General features: G+C 38.1%; 1 protein-coding gene across 3 annotated transcripts in view; it reads right to left on the reverse strand.

The window, feature by feature from the left end:
* The window catches only part of GRAMD1C (GRAM domain containing 1C), a 58,366-nt gene that overhangs the window by 1,776 nt on the left and 33,783 nt on the right, over positions 1–22,807 (reverse strand). For all 3 annotated transcript variants that reach the window (XM_088140757.1, XM_088140758.1, XM_088140759.1), the window contains 9 exons: positions 21,173–21,344; positions 19,212–19,355; positions 17,488–17,606; positions 16,569–16,711; positions 15,904–16,007; positions 11,287–11,463; positions 10,323–10,383; positions 5,444–5,554; positions 1,668–1,770 (listed from right to left, as the gene is read on the reverse strand). In XM_088140757.1, the coding sequence (XP_087996883.1) occupies positions 1,668–1,770; positions 5,444–5,554; positions 10,323–10,383; positions 11,287–11,463; positions 15,904–16,007; positions 16,569–16,711; positions 17,488–17,606; positions 19,212–19,355; positions 21,173–21,344 (1,134 nt within the window). The remainder of the gene's footprint in view (positions 1–1,667; positions 1,771–5,443; positions 5,555–10,322; positions 10,384–11,286; positions 11,464–15,903; positions 16,008–16,568; positions 16,712–17,487; positions 17,607–19,211; positions 19,356–21,172; positions 21,345–22,807) is intronic.

The raw sequence follows: 22,807 nt of genomic DNA on the forward strand, positions 1-22,807 counted from the left end.
ATATCAATTGTGCAGGCCTATAAATAATTTGATTTTTAAACATGTGCTTCTCTATCAAGTTTACTGAAAGGTCGAGAATATGCTTTGTAATAGGACTATAACTGTTGATCACTTTTAATGCTGTTCTTTTCAATAGTTCTGGATATGGTACACATAAACACAGATATATTAGCTAGTTCATAATTTATATTAAACTACAGGAATAAGCTGCAATTAGCTGGGTTCATTCAGTGTATTAAGCCAGTAACCATGGTTTATAAACCACAATGGTTGAGTTTACCCAACATTCTAAGCCAAAGCCAACCAGCAAAGCACATTACAACTTAGTGCTCCTCAGAGTTGTTTGTAAGAACACCATGTCCTCCTGCTGGAGGCGTCTAGTCTTTGGCCTTATGACCCTAAGGACCTCATTTCAGAAATGCAGAAACAAACTCCACTCCCCCCTTTGGATAGACATACTGTATTCTTTTTTGCCTTGCTGAATGTCATATTTACTAATGCTTGTTATCACTCTTTTCATTTGCAAGCCACCCTCTGGGAGCAAGCTTTAATGGAGGCAAATTTGGAAGCTATTGTATAGCCCCTCATCTTCCTCCAAGCCTCCTACCATGCTCTCCAAATTATCTGCTGATTCCACTGTCTCTCTGAGAGATCAATGTAATTTTATATCACATGCAGAGGATCCTCAGACTTCTTCTGTATCATTACTGGCACCAAGGAAAGAGTTCAGAACTTTTGAAGAAATCTCCCCAGTTCCAACCAAGGAAAAAGGAAAAAGGAAAAAAGGGATAAAGGCTTTGCTGCCTCTCTGATTTTGGCTTCAGCAACAATACACTTCCTGCCATTAATAGACTCTCCAATTTATAATCTCCAGTGCTTACAGACTCTTCTTCAACCTTCAGAAGGGGAAAATTTGGGACAGATCCCCTCTGAGATCCTCCTCCTCCAGACTACCTTCTTACCTGTCAGGATAATCAGAACCAAGACCTTTGGCTGTCTCATGATCACCAGATTGGTAGTTGGTCACTTCATATCCAAGCTGCTTCCTAAAAGCTGTCTCTTTCTGATTTTGATTGGTTCTGTGCCGTCCCATTCTGGGTCACTGGTCCTCTGAGCACTGAGGTTTTCACAGTCCTTTGTTGCCTCTTGCCCCAAATCACCACCCTCCATTCTGTCAGTTAGGTGTGCATCTGCTGAGGTCACTTGGCATCAGATTTTGGCAACTACCATTGAAGCACAGGAACTTCCCTGTTTGTCCCCAGTGGAGAGTGTACAATGCAGCTTTCAACATTATTCTCAGATGACAGCAGATTCAGTACATCAGTTAGTTCAAGATGTTACAGCTAGGCTATTCTTGCTGAATGTAACAAGAGATTCCTGAACTAAGCTAGTTTTTATACCATTAACTTACCATAACCATCAATAATTTTTAGAAAGTAAATGAAAAAGGATGCTGTTTCTTATTCCTCTATATCAGTGTTTTTCAACCTTGGCAACTTTAAGATGTGTGGATTGCAATTCCCAGAATGCTGGCTGGGGAATTCTGGGAGTTGCAGTCCACACATCTAAAAGCTGCTAAGGATAAGAAACACTGCTCTAGATATTCACAGTGATGTCTGATACTTACATATACAATGACTCAAAACAATAAGGACAGGAATACTTACCTGTTCAAGCAATGCTATTGAATCCCTTAGCACACCTTTCACATGTTGGGTTTGATCCATGTTATCCTGAGTTTTCTGTTTTGATGCCACATTAAGGGCTAAACTGAGGAAAGAACAGAACATTGAAACATAACATATTTGCTTCATCCAGCATATAATTTAATCATGCTCTCATCTCTATATTAATCTTACTAGAAAAATCCACATTGAGACAGTTCTAGACTATCACATGGCAGATAGAATTTCAATTATCTATAAAAATAGTAATTATCTATAAAAAATAGTAAGTTTTAAGGAAGCCTCGAAACCTTCAAAGAGAGAATATTACCATTTTACTCAATTTTTGCAAATGTAAGACATTGTTCCATTACATTATGTGTGGCATATGGGTGGCACCATCATTTCCCATACTGCTGTGAAAATTATTATAGGATCATTCAAAATGGAAAATAATCTAGTTACTTCCCAGGTAAAGTGGCAATGTTGGCATAAAAATAAATATTAAACATTCAAATCTTTTACATGCATTATCTGGTTGTAAATGTTACTGGTTGTAACCTAGTAAGGTAAGCCATCTTATTGTGTCTTGTTAAGGTAATCAGGTGAATTCACAGCAGTGACAACAGTTGTACCATTAATTTATAACTCAGTCTCTTTCTTATGCTACAGCAGGACAGTGAGTTATGATATTTTTTCAGGCCCTCTATCATGTTCCCCTGGCCTTCCACCATCCCTAAGGACTGTCACATTTGAAAAAAAAATACAATCCAATAGCATGCAAGTTTTTAAAAAAAAAGAAAGAAAGAAAAACTGAATTGAAAGGAAATTCCCCTCAGTACTGCTTTCCCAGTGCTGGGTCCTTAGGGTGTGGCTGGATCAGAATTTTATTTATGTATTTATTAAAATATTTTTTCACTACCCCAATTTCTCTTAACTAAGGACAATTTACAAAAAATAACAACAATCCAAAATTAATACAATAAAAATACATCACACAAGTGAGCCCCAAAAGGCCACTGGAAAAGGATGGTTTTCAGAGCTTTGAAACATAAACAAAATGGGGATCATCAGACCAGGTCTGGATTCTGACTGAAAAGAGTCTAGATAATGTGTTTAGGATCTTCTATAGCTAAAGTCCCAATACCTTCTCCAAATTCTTCCCCAAATAGGGAAGGTTAGAGATTAGGTGGATGTTATCTAACAAGGCTGTATCAAGAGATGGTCTCTTTAGGAGACGGCACACCTCTGCCTCCTTCAAGGTAGATGATACTTCCCACTCTCTTAAAAATGTTTGGATCGCCTCTCAAATCCTGGCACATACACACTGTCTGGCATTAATTTCCAAATGAATGCAAATCTTTTTATCCATGAAGAACCTCATGAAAACATCATAGTAGCCAGCAGGGAGTTCTTCTTCCACCTCCTTACCAAAAAGGATAAAGGTAATACTAAACAAGGCCACTAGACACAAATCTGCAGTAAGAGTAGGGATTAGTAAGAATACTTCACCAATCTTGTTGCCAAAGAATATTCATGAACTTGAGTACATAATCATGTTGACTGCAATCACAGTTAGTTTTTATGCCAGCATTGCTCTAGAGCTGCTTTATTTTCTGGAGCTCCTTGTAGAGTCAAGGAGTTCCTCTGGGATCTGCAAATCCAGGAAAGACTGCTTGGGACAATCTCTTCTGATGCATTAGTCACCTCTGAGTTCTAGAGTACAACCAGGTGTGCAGCTGGGAAAAAAAAAAACCTCCAAACATCCCCAGGAAACCATCTGAATTGATTAGGTGCTTGCAGTGAAATATTTTAATTGGCCCACCACCACCAATCAAGCAAAGTGGCAATATACATATGCATCAGAGACTGTTAACAGTCCTCTGCCATGGATGGATCAATGTCCTCAATATTTAGATCATGCTGCCGCTACTACTCTGAAATAAACACCAGCTCTAACTTGTAGCAAATCATGTCGATTAGGTGAGAGGTGACCTAGGAGGCCATAAAATCTTGAGCTCAACTGAAACCTATACATGGAATTTGAAGTTACTCACATGGGGGACAGTATGTAATCTGCAAGCCTACCTTGTCTCTCCGACCTAATTGCACATCATATCCATGGGTTACCAGGGGTGTGTGCTTGTACCTCTGATCAGCACCTCTGATCCCAGTCATTGCCAGGCCCCCTTCCCAACTTTGGATTTGTGGCTGTGCAGCTCCAGAAAACTAGTGGGTAAATATTGGACTAGGTTCTGTGAGATAGGTAATCTACTACCAAGTCATGAAAAGACATGGAAGTGGAAAATAGCTGACATCTGATCATCTGGACTCAGGAAAGAGGCAGATCGGCCTGAACTGGGAACTGGCACTAAATTGCAAGTTCCTCTTCGACTGTAATGGCCAGCCCAGAACCTCCCATCATTTCTCCTTTGCCCACCACTATGGATCTATACTCCTCCATATATATAGCCTCCTGAAGCTCTATCCCACCGTCCCACAAAGTTTTGAATGGAGCAATCCAAAGCTAAATCACACACTCACACAACCATGTGGGGAATGGTTGTCTAGTATCCCACTCCTGCTCCATGTTATTTACACTTTACACCACTCTGCTTCAGTAAACTCCATCCTCCTTTCAACCTCCACTTTCTCTTACTTTTACTTGCACCCATATACAGTGGTACCTCGGTTCACGAACGCTTCTGTTCACAACCAATTCGGGTCACGAACAGCTCCGTTCGCAAAATTTTGCCTCCGTTCGCGAATGCCGGATCAGGTGACGAACAGGATCCGCGGCCATTTTCCCTCCCGTGACATGTGGTCGCAGCTTCCTGTAGGGAGGGGGACTCTCCCTCCAAGCAATAACCGCCTCCCTACCCGCCTTCCTGTCCACCACGCCAGAAGTCGCGTCGAGCAAGGTTAGCGTCCTTTCTCTTCGTGCTGTATTTTGTGTCATATTTTTGCGGTTTTAAAAAAAACAAACATATGGTTCAGAACAGATTAACCGTAATTACATTGAACCTTATGGGAAAATTTGACTCGGGTCGTGACCAATTCGGTTTGCGACCAGAGTCGCGGAACGAATTAAGTTCGTGAACCGAGGTACCACTGTATCTCCCTATCACCATGACAGTCACTCACAATCTTTTTGCTCCAAAAAATGCTAACCACAAAGAACACAAAAGACCCCACCACCACCATATGGCACACTACAAACAGAGCTTGCCTTGTGCCATATTAAAAAAACAAAAAAAAATTGGGCTACAATACAATTTTATATGGTTTTACTGGATTTGTTGTAACACATGAAATTATAAAATGAAATCATAAAAACAAAAACTCTAAGCAATGCAGTAGCCTTAGTTTTACAAAAGCCTGGATGGATGATAGATCATCAGTCAATACCAAAAATTAACAAAACTCAGCACTATCTGTAAGAGAATCTGGTAGCTTTATGAGAGACTTAGTGCTTTTCTTAGGTGGCTGCACAGCAAATCTCAGACAAATGAAATACCACCCAGGGGCTATCCCTGTTGGATCTCCGTGGAGAAAGTTATCCATCAGATATCCTGATCCAAGAGCTTAATGAGCTTTATATGTCAGTAAAACCATTTGGGACTTGGTTTGGTAGCATTCCAACTGCAATACAGAACTTTTGGAACAATTTTGAAGTATTTTTGCTAAGTTGTACATTTCCACTAACTAGATATTAGTCAACTGTGGGCATGGAGGAAGAGACAAATGACAAAACAACAACAACAACAAAACCCACTCACGTTGCTGACCCTTCTTCCTGAAGCTGAACGTGGTAAAATGATTGAGCTGCACACTCGATCTTTGACAGTTTGAGGAACAGTGCCACATTCAGAAAAACCAGTACAATTAAGCTGGAAAAAAAATACACAGAGATAATGAACAGTTTCATTATCATTTCTGATTCTTGCAACAGCATCTTAATGGCAAGAACAAAAAAATAAATAATACAAATATTTACAGTTTCCTGACATACTTATCAAGATGATTAAAGCTTCTGAATAGGTCAGGTGCATATAGTAAAACGATACAAACCATGTTTTAGCCATGGGCTATGAAGTACATTAGAGTCCCATACAAGAGCTCTTTCATTCTGTACATGGAAAGACCATATACATCAGCCCTATCCTTCCACCCAACATTCCCACACTGAGTTGGGATGCATGCAAGCATGCTGTGAATGCACTGAATTGATCCCATGCAATCTGCTCTGAAGATCATATAGAACAGAATAAAATTCAGTCAGCTAAATATCCTTCCTTCCACCTTCCCAGACCAATCCACCTTATATATGTTGTCAGGATAACATATGACAATCACCATTATAACTGACTTTGATCACTTTGGAGGAAAGACAGGATGCAAATATATCTATGTGTGGTATGGGTCATAAGATATACATTGGTAATGAAGCAAATTAAGAGATTGCGTGTGTGAAATTGAAGACAGTTACATTCTGCATTTTCCTTTGTACAGTTTTTAGGTACTCTTTATTTCAGTATGATTATTTGTTTGTTCAGAAGCTCAAGGCAGCATACAAAACATTCCCATTCTATTTTCCCCCATAACAACCATCCTGCTTATCTCAACAGGGCTGAGAATGACTGACCCAGAGTCACCCAGTGAGCTTCTTTCACTGAGGGTAGACTTGAACCTGGTCTCCCCCACACACTGCAAATGCTCCTTTGTATAGATTGTTGTGATATATAAACAAATTATGCCTGTATTTCCTGGCAATCAGGGTGCTTGCATGTGGACACTTTCTAAGCAGTCCTGGGGGTTTGTTGGAGAAATGGCGAGAGTCTTTCTCTTTTGCAGACACATTCTATAGACAGAAGAAAAATATTATGGTTTCCTTTGTTGTTGTTTAGTCGTTAAGTCGTGTCCGACTCTTCGTGACCCCATGAACCATATTGCGCCAGGCCTTCCTGTCCTTCACTGCCTCCCTGAGTTTGCTCAGTTTCATGCTCATTGCTTCAGTGATGCTATCTAACCATCTCATCCTCTGCCGTCCTCTTCTCCTTTTGCCTTCAATCTTTCCCAGCATCAGGGTCTTCTCCAAAGAGATCTCTCTTCGCATTAGGTGGCCAAAATATCTGAGCTTGAGCTTCATTATCGATCCTTCCAATGAGCAATCAGGGTTGATTTCCTTTAAGATTGACTGGTTTGACCTCCTAGCAGTCCAGGGAACTCTTAAGAGTCTTCTCCAGCACCACAGTTCAAAGGCATCAATTCTTCGGCGCTCGGCCTTTTTTATGGTCCAGCTCTCACAGCCATACATTACTACTGGAAAAACCATAGCTTTGACTATGCGGATCTTTGTCGGCAAGGTGACGTCTCTGCTTTTTAATATGCTATCTAGGCTTGCCATAGCTTTCCTCCCAAGGAGCAAGCGTCTTTTAATTTCATGGCTGCAGTCTCCGTCTGCGGTGATCTTGAAGCCCAAATAAATGAAGTCTGTTACTGCTTCCATTTCTACCCCTTCTATTTGCCAGGAATTGATGGGTCCAGATGCCATGATCTTAGTTTTTTTAATGTTGAGTTTCAAGCCAGCTTTTGCACTCTCCTCTTTCACCCTCATCAAGAGGCTCTTTAGTTCTTCTTCACTTTCTGCCATTAGGGTGGTATCGTCCGCATATCTGAGGTTGTTGATGATTCTCCCTGCAATCTTAATTCCGGCTTGTGATTCTTCCAGCCTGGCATTTCTCATGATGTACTCTGCATATAGGTTAAATAAGCAGGGTGACAGTATACAGCCTTGTCTTACACCTTTCCCTATTTTGAACCAATTGGTTGTTCCATGACCGGTTCTAACTGTTGCTTCTTGGCCCGCATACAGATTTCTCAGGAGACAGGTAAGGTGGTCTGGTATTCCCATCTCTTTAAGAATTTGCCACCGTTTGTTGTGATCCACACAATCAAAGGCTTTTGCATAGTCAATGAAGCAGAAGTAGATATTTTTCTGGAACTCTCGTGCTTTCTCCATGATCCAGCGAATGTTGGCGATTTGATCTCTAGTTCCTCTGCCTCTTCGAAACCCAGCTTGTACATCCGGTAGTTCTCGGTTCATATATTGCTGAAGCCTAGCTTGTAGGATTTTGAGCATAACCTTGCTAGCATGTGAAATGAGTGCAATTGTGCGATAGTTTGAGCATTCTTTGGCGTTGCCCTTCTTTGGAATTGGAACGTAAACTGACCTTTTCCAATCCCGTGGCCACTGTTGCGTTTTCCAAACTTGCTGGCATATTGAGTGCAGCACTTTAACACCATCATCTTTTAGTATTTTAAATAACTCAGCTGGAATCCTGTCATCTCCACTAGCTTTGTTGTTAGCAATGCTTCCTAAGGCCCACTTGACTTCACTCTCTAGGATGTCTGGCTCAAGGTCAGTGACCACACCAGCATGGACATCAGGGACATTAAGATCTTTCTTGTATAGTTCTTCTGTGTATTCTTGCCACCTCTTCTTAATCTCTTCTGCTTCTGTTAGGTCCCTGCCTTTTTTGTCCTTTATCATGCCCATCTTTGCACTAAACGTTCCTTTCATATCTCCAATTTTCTTGAAGAGATCTCTAGTCTTCCCCATTCTATTGTTTTCCTCAATTTCTTTGCATTGTTCATTTAAGAAGGCCTTCTTATCTCTCCTGGCTATTCTCTGGAAATCTGCATTCAGTTGCTTATATCTTTCCCTTTCACCCTTGCTTTTCGCATTCCTTCTTTCCACAGCTATTTGTAAAGCCTCATCAGACAGCCATTTTGCTTTCTTGCATTTCTTTTTCTTTGGGATGGTTTTAGTTGCTGCCTCCTGTACAATGTTACGGACCTCCGTCCATAGTTCTTCAGGCACTCTGTCTACCAAATCTAATCCTCTAAATCTATTCATCACCTTCACTGTGTACTCACAAGGAATATGATCTAAGTCATACCTGAGTGGTCTAGTGGTTTTCCCTACATTCTTCAATTTAAGCCTAAATTTTGCAGTAAGAAGCTCATGATCTGAGCCACAGTCAGCTCCTGGTCTTGTTTTTGCTGTCTGTATAGAGCTTCTCCATCTTTGGCTGCAAAGTATATAATCAATCTGGTTTCGGTATTGACCATCTGGTGATGTCCATGTGTAGAGTCGTCTCTTGTGTTGTTGGAAAAGAGTGTTTGCTATGACTAGCTTGTTCTCTTGACAGAACTCTATTAGCCTTTGCCCTGCTTCATTTTGTACTCCAAGGCCAAATTTGCCTGTTATTCCGATTACTCCTTGACTTCCTACTTTAGCATTCCAATCCCCTATGATGAAAAGGACATCTTTTTTTGGTGCTAGTTCTAGAAGGTGTTGTAGGTCTTCATAGAAGCGGTCAACTTCAGCTTCTTCAGCATCAGTGGTTGGGGCATAGACTTGGATGACTGTGATATTGAATGGTTTGCCTTGGATACGCACTGAGATCATTCTGTCGTTTTTGAGGTTGTACCCCATTACTGCCTTTCCCACTCTCTTATTCACTATGAGTGCAACTCCATTTCTTCTAAGGGTTTCTTGCCCACAGTAGTAGATATAATGGTCACCCGAATTAAATTCACCCATTCCCGTCCATTTCAGTTCGCTGATTCCCAAGATGTCGACGTTCAATCTTGTCATCTCATGTTTGACCACATCCAGCTTGCCTTGGTTCATAGATCTTACATTCCAGGTACCTATACAATATTGTTCTTTACAGCATCGGACCTTCTTTTTGCTTCCAGATACATCCACAGCTGAACGTCCTTTCAGCTTTGGCCCAGCCGCTTCACTCTTTCTGGAGCTACTTGGAATTGCCCTCCGCTCTTCCCCAGTAGCATATTGGACACCTTCCGACCTGAGGGGCTCATCTTCCGGCGTCATCTCTTTTAGCCTTTTAACATTGTCCATGGGGTTTTCTTGGCAAGGATACTGGAGTGGGTTGCCATTTCCTTCTCCAGTGGACCACATTTTGTCAGAACTCTCTGTCATGACCTGTCCGTCTTGGGTGGCCCTGCACGGTATAGCTCATGGCTTCACTGAGTTACGCAAGCCCCTTCGCCACGACAAGGCAGTGATCCATGAAGGGGTATGGTTTCCTGCCTTCCCTCAAATCAAACAAGGGTATGGACCAGTGCATCTGTGAGAGAGCTGAAGTAGTTCTGTCTCTTGATTACAAATTTGCAGGTTCTCATTTGTGGCATGAAACAGGATCCTGAAGATTAGAATGGTGAGCAGCTAATTATCAGGCTAATGACTAAAGACATTTCTAGGCATTAAAAAGCTATTTATCAGAAATTAATAGGAAGAGGCTGAGAAACAGCCTGTATTTCCACTTCCACCACCATCCTCATGTCCAGTGAAGGTTTGAAGCATAGAGCTTCTTCTATTCCTGATGGCTCTCTGTACAACAGTTTTTCTCTGGTGTTCTAGGGGTTCAAATCACTTCTTAAAGTGCACTATACCCATAAGGAGGAGCTTATCTTCCCTTCTCTCATGGTTTGAGAAAAGGTCCATCTGCAATGTCAGTCTCCATATGTAATAGACTCAAATATCAGTGGGATAAATTAACTTTTTCTTAGTATTTAGCCGCCGTAAGAAGCATTAAACCAAAGAAGTATCAAGCAATTACTTACAAGATGCTCATTGCCACTATGATGATGGTGATGGTTTTATTTGTAGCATTCTTCTTTGTTCCTGTTAAGCAAGGAAAATACCTTTATAATATTAATCTTTTGGAATTCAATTAACCTGATTTTGGTGAATCCCTTTGCTGTAGATTTGTCTCCTCAACAGCAGGAAAACAGCTCTAGGTTTTGCCTGACCTTGATGCTTATTGAACTTAAGAAAATAAAGTTTCCCTTGACTTCAGCTTGGTTCCTGGTGACTACATGGACATGCCCATGTCATTTTCTTGGTAACAGAACAGAAGTGGTTTGTCTCTGCCTTCTATGTTTTTTTTTTAATTCCTATTCTAGCCTACAGCTTGGTATTTCGTATAGTTTCCCATCCATAAGCCAGACCAGAACCCTGTTTAGTTTTTTTGAGAGCAGCCAAGGTCACCAAATGCTGTCACTTAAATTACCTAAAATCTGGGGGGCGGGGGGCACAAGGGGAGATGCTACACTAAACTCTGTCATATGGTTTTCAAAATATTCAATTATCTTTTAAAGCAGTTAGTACATGGCCATATGCAATTCTTATTCAATCTGGTATGACTCATATAGCAAGAACAGTTTCAGTATTCTGGAAAATTAAGTGAAATAGCTTTCAATTTGAGATAATTATTTCAGAATTTAAAAATAGTGGTTCCAGAAGAAAAAATACAGACATATCTGCATAAATGATATATCAAATAGTTTATGTCAGTTATTCAGAATATAAGGGTCTGTATGCCAACAGCATTTTCCTTGAGCATTATTTACACTTAGCTGCACCACTTATACTTATGTTGAAATATTCTGTATTTGTTGCATAAGGGCAAGCAAGAAAAGCCTGCATGACAAATATGCAGAAATACTATGACCTATAGTACTCAAATGAACAACATCTTCAGTTTTGTACATGGCTGGAAAAAGAAGTATTTCTACTTGAACCCACCTACTTCCCTAAGAGGAATTGTTCTTTTGTCTTCTGTAGAATGTTGTGCAGAGTGTTTAGGAAGCATTTCTTCTGCATTCCGCTGTAAAATCCATCTTCTCCTTCTTAGGGCTCCAAGTTTTGCAGGATCCTCAATAGGCTTGTTTATGGCATATTCTTCCATTAGCAAATCTGATTCTACAGATGACAGAATCAATTTACCCAGTTTCTGTTCTTCTACTTTATTTTAAGCCAGCCTTCTGCAGCAGCATCCATGTGTGTTAAGATTTCTGTTGCTAGAAATCCTAGCTAAAGTTAATGCCAGCTGAGAATTCTGGGAGCTTTAGTCTGATAACATCTGGAGGGCAGGTTGAGGGAAAGTGTTTTATGACATTTACAGTCAGAACGACAATGTACAGTACTCCATTTTAATTAGTATTACACTGAATGGTAGTTTCTACTTATATGTAAAGACACCCACTTTTTCCTAATCCCCATTATCTACATAAGCCTCTGTTACATTCCTTAAAAGCTGCTTCCATGGCTTAGTAGATCCTCTGGAATAGAATGGGATAGGCAAGTAGTTCATAGACAGTGGAACAAACTATCTAGGGGATTGTTTGTAGATTGAGAGCAGAGGTGAAGGGGATTAGAAATTTGGGAGACTTGCCCATGCAAAGCCAGATCACTGAGAGAACTTGGTCTCACTCTAATTGGACAAACCAGGATCCAGCAGGGTTTCAGTTTTGCATGTGTAAGCCTGATGTCCAGGGCCCACTGGCATCTATGAACACTCCCTTTTCACCTGGCTCTACAAAGAGGATTTCAGAACCTGCACCAATCTTGCATGGGAAGTGGGATAGCTGACTATCAGCAAGCAGGTCAGGTCAGTGGCTGTGGGAAGGGAAGGGAAGGAAGGGCTGCTTTACCTTTTTCTTGCCTTAGTGAGATGTTGAGCAGAGTGGCATCATACTAGATGAGTAACACGTCTGTGCAGACAGGCTTGGATTGTATAAGGTACTGGCATTGTACTGCAAAGAACAGAACCTCTTTGTGTGTGTATGTGTTGAGAGTGAGAGCACATGCAATACTGGCTAGTTCTGCAAAACTGGGTGTAAGAGGGAAAAGGGAGACACATAAAGAGCATAATGGGAAGTCAGGAAAGGGAATGGTGCATTCAGGGAGAAGAAGGGCATCTAGGAAAAGTGGGCTCTGGAAACAGAGGTGGTGGGATGAACTGATTTGGAGAGCATCTCATGAAGCCTCTGCCTTTTTCTTGTCCTCTTCCTTTCCAGGATCCAGGATTCTATGAGCAGATAATTCAAGAAGAATGCTGCTGTCTTACACATGGATTAAGATCCAATGTGGGAGAGGAATAAATGATTCTCATGACTCATTTGCCATGGCAGAAAATGCTGGTAGTCCCCATTTCCATGAGGTACTTACTGTGGAGACTTATAGTTGCTGCTTTTCTTTAGCAGCCCCTGTAATTTGGAATAGCCTCTCATTTAACTGAGGTTAGCCCTTACAGTTCTGGCCTTCCAGAAACTATTATAAACCTATGGTCACATATGATCCCTAGGATGTATGATGGTACTATGGTCTTTGAGTTTTATAATCCTATAATTAGGTAATCTTAATTTTTTATCTTGGAGATACATACACACACACACGTTTCATTACTGTAAACCACCAAGAATCTGGTGATTGCAGCAGGTTATACAATGAACGTATGTATGTATGTATGTATGTACATATGAATGAATGAAGTCATGCATGGGGAAGGGAGAATTGCACGTGTGGCTTTTTGCAGCCACTGGCTGTTCTTCTTCCTTCTTCTCTCTTCCTGCTTTGTGCACCAGAGGACAGCTGCTTGAACTGGGTGGCCTAACAAACGTTTTATTTAATAGTTTGGCATGTCATGGTGCACCCACATGCTCCAGCTTCATACCGCACTATCTTCTCAAACTGGAGTATTGGGCATGGGAGCTGTACTCTCCATATGGCACTCCCTACATTGTTCAGGTTTTCTGTGTGCAAGCAGTTAGGCTTGCACACTCAAAGCTAGATCGCAGACAGAGCTCAGTCCTATTCTGTATGGACAAGCTGGCAGCAGGACCAGGATCTGACAAAATTCCAATTTTACATGTGCAGAGGGGATAAGGAACTATTTGAACATGAACTGATAGCTGGCCCAAACTCTACTACCAAGGAGGAGCTCATTACTTTTATATATGTCTGTTTCTCTCTGTGTGTCTCTGTGAGTGTGTGTAACATAAATTCACTTATATTCACAGAATGATAATGTAGATCAGCAGTAATGGCAAGAATCAGATCTGCTCACTTAAATGTGGGAGAAGCACTTTCCACTTAAGAAAAAAAAAAAAGAATGTACATTTGATACATCTTGATAAACATAAGCATTACATTCTAGAAAAAGAAAATGAAACTAAGATTTAAAAAAAACAACAACGAAGCAATTACCTGATTCTAACAGTAAATTTTGAGCTTCATATAGAAACAGCCTGAAAATTTCATTATGATATACAGGAACAATATTGGAATACTAGCATGTAATATTTCTTTTGCTGTTCTACCTCTGAGTTATCACAAACTTGATGGTTTATGACTTCTGGGGAAGAAATGGTGAACTGAAGACAGCTCCACTAAGAATGGAACTGATGACCACAGCAAAATGAAGAGCCAGTGAGTGGCCTTACTCTACATGATCCCTCTCCAGGCAAAGAGAGGACGGGATCACTCACAAATACTCCAGACAGTTGCTCTTCATGAGGAGACTGCAAGAGAGTGGTCTCCAGTGGGTTTAGAGCTCTGGGAGATGAGGAAATGCCATCTTTGCCCAAACTGTGGTCAGCATCTTTATGGACACAGGGTTCACATACTTCCTTTTCCAATCACTTTTGGAAATTGTTTATTAACTGCTTTTCAGCTATTAGGAACATTTGGAATGACACATTTTAAAGAACTGGGTGAGCTTCCTTCAATCCTTAGCAAAAGAAGTTTTAAATACAAGTTTAAGGACTTGAAAAAAAATTTTTTTTGGAATAAATAGCAAAATGGTGCTTAGAACATTGATTTTGGAAAGTTACAAACAAACTAAGGATCCAAATGGATTTGAAATAAGATTTTGAAATTAATTATAAAAATCCTTCCCATGGGGACATGCTGTTGTTCTGAATTCTTAAAAAAAAAAAAAAAAAAGGATGGGACTTTGAAGATTGGACACTAGAGGGAACCAGAAGGAACAAAAGTTTACAATTGAAGGAGAAGAACACTTAAATTTGAATTATTAATACAGAATGGAGCAAAAAACTTTAACATTCAACATATTGAAGGACATTTGTGAACAATGGACCCAGAAGTTAATTTTAAGAGTGTCTGCCATTATAGACAGACTGTGTTTAAAAGATGTTATGGAAGTGGAATAAGTTTTACCAGATAAGACGGAGACTGATCTGAAAGTAGATTTAAAAATGACAGGCTACAAGAATGATATGGAAAAAGATGTTAGACTGGATATACAAACGAAACTGGCTGATGTCTTAATAATTAAAAGGGATATATAAATAATAAACCAAAAGAGTGATCTGGATAACTTTTCTATACTGGATTTACAAAAGAGACTTGTTAAAGTTTTGAAGGATTTTGTGAGAAGAGACAAAGAAAAAATGAAAAGAAATAAAGTTCTAGGACATTATTTGAAGGGGTTAAAGATCAAGATTGTTAAAAGAAGTAAAAGGAAGGAATATAAAGTTGGTTTATTTGATCAAGATTAAAATAGATGTGTTGTTATCTCTGGTAACCCTTAATGGACTTTTGCTGATCAGGACTGAATGATGAGGTTTTAAGGATTTGTTTATAGATAAGAGATGAGCTATGGGAAGAAAAGATCATTTGTTGTATTTTAAGAGAAGGTGATAAGTTACTAAAATTGTTTATACTTCTTGTGATGAAGGGGGAAGTCATTTCTTTATATATTTCTTTTCTTTTTCTTTACTATATTCTTATTCTTTCTTTCTTTTCTATTTTTCTATGTTTTCTTTTTTCTTTTCTGCACTTTCTATTTTTTCTTTCTATTCTCTTACTTTTTTAGTTTGTATTAGTTTTTATCTTTTTAATTGTAATGTTTAATAAAATTACTATAAAAAATTGATGGTTCATAGTGGAATAACGATGTTTTAATGAGGTGTTACTATGAAAAACAAATGAATATTTTAATGGTATTTTTCTATTAGATGGATTATATTTGTTTACTATTCATGTTTTAATTTGCTTTTCATTTTTGTTGTACTTTGTTTTTTCCTGCATGCATCATTTTAACCTATAAGCCATACCGAGTATTCTTTTTGAAAAGAAAAACAGAATATAAACTAAGTAAAGAATTAAAATAAGAGATGTGCTAGAGTGGACACCTATCTGAGGACTGAAGATCAGAGTATATACGTCATAAAAAAAGTTAGTAAACTATGTTACATTAATTTGAAAAGCTAAGTACACTGTTCTTTGTATTGTTTCTTTGAAATTGCAAGAGTTCACTATATCTAATTAGCTAAGCTAATCAAATATAAAAGCCATGGAAACAATATAATTCATCAGGAATGATGGCAAAACACTTACCAAGATTTTTAAAATTTTCCTGGATCCCACTCCATGTATTCTTTTCAATTATATTCTTAACAAGCCCCCATGGTTGTTTTCTGTATTTCACTTCTGAGGAAATCCTGCAACAAACAAGAATAAGGCTAACAACTGACTGGAATATAACTAAGATTATAGGAAAGATTGGCCTTTCACCCACTTTGAGAGCAATTTTTCAGTCTTGTCACTTGAAGCAAGAAGCTGTATACTACAAAGCATGATCACTAAGGTAACATCTTGAACATTCATGCTGAGAACTGAATGAGGAAATACAGAAAATACTTAGTCACTTCACAACTCTCTGTTGTAATGTAACTTGGGATGACAGGTGTGCAGCACACCCACAGAATTTTAGAGCTCCTATGGATCATATAGCCAATATTAGCTTGTTAAAAAAAGTCTACTAAAACTTTCGAAGGGGAAAAAATGAAACCAAAAAAAGTAGCAAATGTTTGTTTCTGTCAAGAGATCATTTTCCAGTCATCCAAGTGTACAAAAGAAACTCTGGCATTTCTATGCTACCTTCTTCTCCTCAACATATGAAATAGACATTCTGCAGAACCAGCACCAATTTTACCATGCTGAAAAAAGCTGCTCTTTTACTGTTTCCAATTTTCCTACTTTCATTAAATGAAATGTCTCACCGGAGTCTGCATTTTTGACTGGACATATGAGAGATAACATAACTGTACACAGTGTAGAAGTAATCGTGGTAAGGCACGTCATGCGTCACCACCTCTGTATCTACTCGATAAGACCGATCTTTGTGGCTTCGTTTATGCAGCACCTATTAAAGAAGTAGAGAAGGCCTCCTTTTTAAAATGACATTCAAAAAATAATTTTGATAATTATTGCACTGCAATAAATGTAGATCTGCTGAAAGAAAATATGCTTTTAAAATGATAACACTATATAGTTATGTAATAACCTAATGTGGCTTTTTCCAATCTGTTGCCTTCAGTGGAAATTGGACTTCAGTTTCTATAATCCAAGCCAACATACTGATCAGGAATTATGGGAATTGTTGCTCAAGGACAGCTGGTGAACATTGGTTTTGGGGAAAGCAAGTCTAGAATAAGAGTAATGATGCAATAATACATTTCACAATAAGTTATTCATTTGGTCATTCAAAACATTGTCCTTTAATCCATTTTAAAACAAAGATGGTACTAGGCAACAATTAAATAGATGTGTATATATTTAATTGTATATATATGTGTATATATTTAATTGTATATATATGTGTATATATATATGTTAAAATATGCCCAATTTCTATAAAATAGAGGCATTTTTATTGTTTTCTCCTGGTATTCTGTCAATGGTTGCAGGATATCACATATTTGCAATTTTTTCTTTTTGACACTTGATCTGCTGATCGGCATGAGCAGTGATGGGCTTGCTCAGCATGTCCACGTGACACCTATGCTCCAGAGTTTGCTACCCGGTGCAATTCAAGGTGCTGGCTATCACCTATAAAGCCCTACATAGCACAGAGTCCAGCTATTCATATTCTGTGGTTTCTGCTGGTCCAATACAATCTGACCCAATTGAGTTTTATACCTGTTTTTCTGTTGCAGTTGTGAATTTTCCAATAAGTGGATTGTTCAGCATAATCGTGTAAGTCAGGGTCCTCAGCTGATTCCCTCCATTATCTCTGTTCCAAGAAGTTGATACAGTATCTAAAGCCAAAGTATATATGGAATCATAGCTATTAATTTATACAGTATTCCTTAAACCGTGCATTTCGATCCATGCACGGGCAAAGTGAATTAAAATACGCAGTTACCATATAACATATGGCATGCAATAATGAGTTTTAAATCATTAATCCTGGAGTACATCATTCTAAAACTGGCATGAATCATTATGATGAAGAAATGAGATTGTGGCCATAAATTAGTGTGGGTCAAGTTTTCTCCTGTTTTTTTTTTCTTTTACTATGTATATTAAGATAAACTTGTGTTTTAACCACATCAAATTACAGCAGTAGCTAATTCCAGTGTGTGTTGTGGTGAGGCAGGGAAATATACAGCAAAAAGTATTTACACAAAAGTAAATATGTAAGCAGGGAAGAGAAGAGAAGAGAAGAGAAGAGAAGAGAAGAGAAGAGAAGAGAAGAGAAGAGAAGAGAAGAGAAGAGAAGAGAAGAGAAGAGAAGAGAAGAGAAGAGAAGAGAAGAGAAGAGGAGGTGTTTTTAACAGCAGCCGAGGATTTATTGCAATGCCTAAAAGAACTACTTCTTTTAGGGCATTCTTTTTGCCTGTGGCTACTGATAGGGCTTCTTGTAACAGGCTATTTTTATCTACATTGGAAAAAGTTCTAAAAGAAAGCATGGAATGCTTTCAATTTATTTAGAAAAGCATGTGAAACATTAATCATAGGAAAGGGTTTTAATTAATTAGAGTAAGATCAATCAGTGCAACAACAGTCCCGTATATGTATAGTGGTGCTCTGAAGTGTGACATTGTTGCTTTTGGCTGAACTGAAACATAATACAAAATAATGGTTAGTATTAATTGTTAGTCATGTGCGAAACATTTTGAATGAAAACTGTTTCAAACATAAAATGACCTGTTGTTTGGACACTCTTCTGCTTTCTCTGCTCAGGTGATCAGCACTCAATTTTATAAGTTCTATCTATAGTATGATAACCTATTATGGCCAGCTGTAGTTTGTCAATTCAGATACTGAATATAATTTGCAAAGAAATATCAAATTGTGATTTCAGATCCATATGTGTTGGCTGCCAAAAAACCATGACTTGTGAGCAAGTTTACATTCAGACAGTGACTGTGTTCAGATAATCACATCCTAGCTAAAAGATATGCATCTCTTTGCATGAAAAGGAAAACAAAGCCAAAATACTCCAATTAAAAGCACATTGCATGCAAATGTTCAGTTATGTCCAATGGCTTCCCCAAAAGCCAAGATATGAGCTAACTTTAAACCATAGGTTGTTTCAGAGTGATTATTAATAGAATCTCAGTTCAGATGTTATCCAGAAGATAACTTTGCTTATGATTTTTGCTTATCATCATTGCTTATGATTTTTCATTTGCTTGCCCACTGAAGCAAAGGGAGGAGCAAAAGAAGTGGCATATAGTTTCATGAAACCAGGCGAGATCCGATCATCTGAATGCAACCATGAAAAAAATGGGTCTGCATTATATCTGAACCCAGCCTTTGTACTGTATCAATTGCTTTTAACAAAATATTCATCTTGTTAAAAGAGAGACTAACATGTTTTTTCTCCAAAGTAAACAATACAAATTATAGTAGCTTACCTGTTATATTTCTAGTCCTGAGAAATCTCTGCATGAAATGGGAATTAGTGAAGAGCATTTCAAACATCCTATCTGCACCAATACGGAAAATGCGATTAATAAAGAGTTTTCCATGCAGATTGCTCTCAAGGATGGTTTCCTCAACTATGGGAAAAGAGTTTTAAAACAGGTTAAGAACTCTGTAACAGCTACTTCAGAAAAAATATACCCAAAAAGGATAAACATGAAAATGTCTGTGCTATTTAAAGAAGAGCAAAGATAGCATTACCAAATGTGGGTAATGGGTATAGTAGTTCCTCTTCCCAGCAACTTTCCTGATAAAAATTCCCTAAACAGAAATCCCCAAATACATTTTAGAAAATGCATTAAGCATTTATGGCAGTTCAGAATTAGAAGACTTAATGAAAAGTTGTCAGTTTACTGGCCTACAAAGTGTGAAGGATTCTAGAAATATACTCAGTCATATTTATTAAGGGCTTTAAAAAACATCCCCTGATGTTCAAGGTGGCAACAGGAGAAGGAAACATATAAACAAAACCTATAAAAGAATAATAAAATATACCATGAAACGTCATATTGGAGGAGGAGGAGGAGGAGGAGGAGGAGGAGAAGAAGAAGAAGAAGAAGAAGAAGAAGAAGAAGAAGAAGAAGAAGAAGAAGAAGAAGAAGAAGAAGAAGAAGAAGAAGAAGAAGAAGAAGGAGGTTATTTCATCAGCTAACCCATTTAATCTTAATTTATCATAGGACTGGAAAAGAAGGAAAATGGGTGAGTCCCAACTTGTTAGGTGTGGAAGGAAGATTCTTCATCATAAAAAAAATCACCACCACAGCAGTGTGATTCAGACTATGGTGCCAGTACAATAATGACTACTGAAATAATGCAACACAGAGAAATTGAGATGGTCATTTTTTTCTATAGTAACAATAGACAAATACTGCAACTTCCTAAAATAGCCGATAGAATAATTAGTAACATTGACCATATGATTAATACAAATGAAGATAATTCACAAGTCACATTCTTTACATGTTCTCCCTCTTCAAGTGCTACAGACTCATGTTTATTGCTTTAGGAATCTCACAAAAATTATACACCCACTGGTATTTGCAGAAATGGACAAATCCATTTTGGAATTATGAGTATACTAGAAAAGTAAAACAAAGAGTACTGTAGCATAAAATGTCTTATGTTCATAACAACCTGGTGCTTGTGTCACTGAAAGCTTTAGAGTTAGGGAAGATTTCTGTTCAGGGAAGTTCTGTGGGCTGTTACTGAAACTTCACTGTCTGTAGGGAGGTTTATGGCAGTACCATCCCTTTCTGTTTCACCATCACCATGTGTTGAATGGTGCTTCCCATCCATGGCTACTGCAAAGGTGTCATCAATATTATCACTGTGATTGGCATTGGAATAGCCAGGGATACTGGGGAGACAATTGATGCTGTATCTGCATCAGCTTTGTTTCTAGCACCGGTATATTGTGCACATAAACTAATGACATCATGCTGATATAAATGATGAAACAGTGATCATTGGCAGAGCATGATAATAGTTTTTGTTTGCCCAGTTATCAGATCTCTCTAATGATGTCTCACCACTTCAGACAATATTTCCCCATCCTTGTTTGTACAGGAGCTTTCCAAACTGACCCTGACCCCAAATTGTCTGCTTCTTTCACACCTGAGAGCAACAGACTAGGGTAGGAGAAACTGGATGATGAGCATTATATATGTAGCTCTATCCTCCAATCCCACATTATCACCTCAAGGTCTTCAGGATCTACTGCCCAAGGCAGCCATATCACTCAGCAGTTAGCCAGGTCTGCCCTTTTCTAGCAGGTTTACTGGCAGTAAGAAAACCAAGTACAGATTCTATAGATACAGTAGATGTTGCATATTTTCTTTTGTTACTGTAATTTGTACTATTAGGAACCATATTTATAGAATGGAACATTATTTACCTTCTTCATCGCTTTCTGAGGCACTGCTCTTCTCTTCAAGGAAATTCTTATTTAGATCCGAGGACTGTACTGAAACTTTGTGTGGTACAACTTCAGAGAGCTTCCTTTCTAAAGGACTCAAAGAATTCCTCCTGTCTTGCTTATCATAATGACATTCCTCTGGTTCAGCTTCCTAGTAAAAGAGAATATCATTCTCACAGCCATCATACTTATTTGGTAAAGAACTGTATCTCAGAAAGTAACATGACAATTCACAATCTCAGCCTTCCAAAAAGAAAATAAAAACTTCTAAATGCTTTTAAAACCACTTACAAACTCCTGAAAACACACATATACACACACCTATATATGTATTTCAAATATACATAATTCGTTAAAGGAATTGAACAAATGGGTTTCCAGAAATATGAATACTCCAAGACTCCATGCAATTTCCATGAGTCCTATTGAAATCAAAGGTTCACAGCAACTACTTTTGAAGTTTAGTTATTCCCAGTCTTTATCTATCCATTCAGATATGCAAAACAATAAACAAACAAAAAAGACCCCTAAACCAAAGTCATAAGCCTGTTTCTACCACACCATTTGTAGCTTTCTGAACTACATACAGTGCTAACATTTTGGCTGAGGAAAACTATGAACTATGATCCAGTAAGATCTCATTTCAGATTTTCTAACAACAGAGGAATTTCAGATTATGGACTAGATTCTATTTTGCCAAATCTATAATAACCTTTAATTTATAACAGGGATATTATGTTATTGTCTTAGCTGTACAGATTATTGAGACTGTATACCGGTTGTACCAAAACTCAGGCCCCATAAGTCAACCAAAATAAGTTTTATTATTTTACTGTATGTTACTGTACTTAGAAATGCTCAAAGCTCATGCATCAAATGAGTAGAGAGTGTTTAGAAGAAAATGACAACCAATTTAAACATTTAATGTACTTTATATAATAAATTTTCTATGGGGCTTGATGCTCGGTATATCATATATATACCGACACACACACGCCCCTATATCATATATATAGGGGTGTGTGTGTGTGTGTGTGTGTGTGTTTCAGTGGTATCAAATGCCAAGAAAAAAGCATTTCAAATTCGTGTTGGAGTGAAAGCAGTAATGATATTATATATAATGACAGAATTAGTTTTCTGAAACCTGTTGAGCAAAAATCTAAATTTCTAATTATATACAAATTATCACCATGCCATAATGTTGACTATTTTCACTATGTATTCACAATAACTAGAACTTGAGTCTACAAGAACATAATAATCCACTGCTTACTTATCTTCCATTTCTCATTTGATTTTGTAGGTTACTTTTTAAAAATTCACCGAACAAGAGCAAATGTATATGTTACAGTAAGATTCATTTCCCTTTCAAAAAGAAAACAATGGCCATAAGTAACTTGCCATCAAAAGTAACTATAAAAAAATAAATAGAATAACAAAAAAATTTTTTAGAAAATAAGTTCTATTAAACTCAGAAGGACTTATTTATGAACCAACAAGGATTCCACTGAAATACATCCAGAACGCTATGCTACCAGAGTTTGGATTCAGCTAAATTACAGCACAGTTCATTTAACAAAACTGAAAAATGCGAGAAATCCACTAGCAGAAAGA

The sequence above is a fragment of the Python bivittatus genome, unplaced genomic scaffold, assembly GCF_059951505.1.
Source record: "Python bivittatus isolate LINGU-HERP-01145 unplaced genomic scaffold, Pbiv_v1 ctg000340_np1212, whole genome shotgun sequence".
NCBI classification, from domain to species: Eukaryota; Metazoa; Chordata; class Lepidosauria; order Squamata; family Pythonidae; genus Python; species Python bivittatus.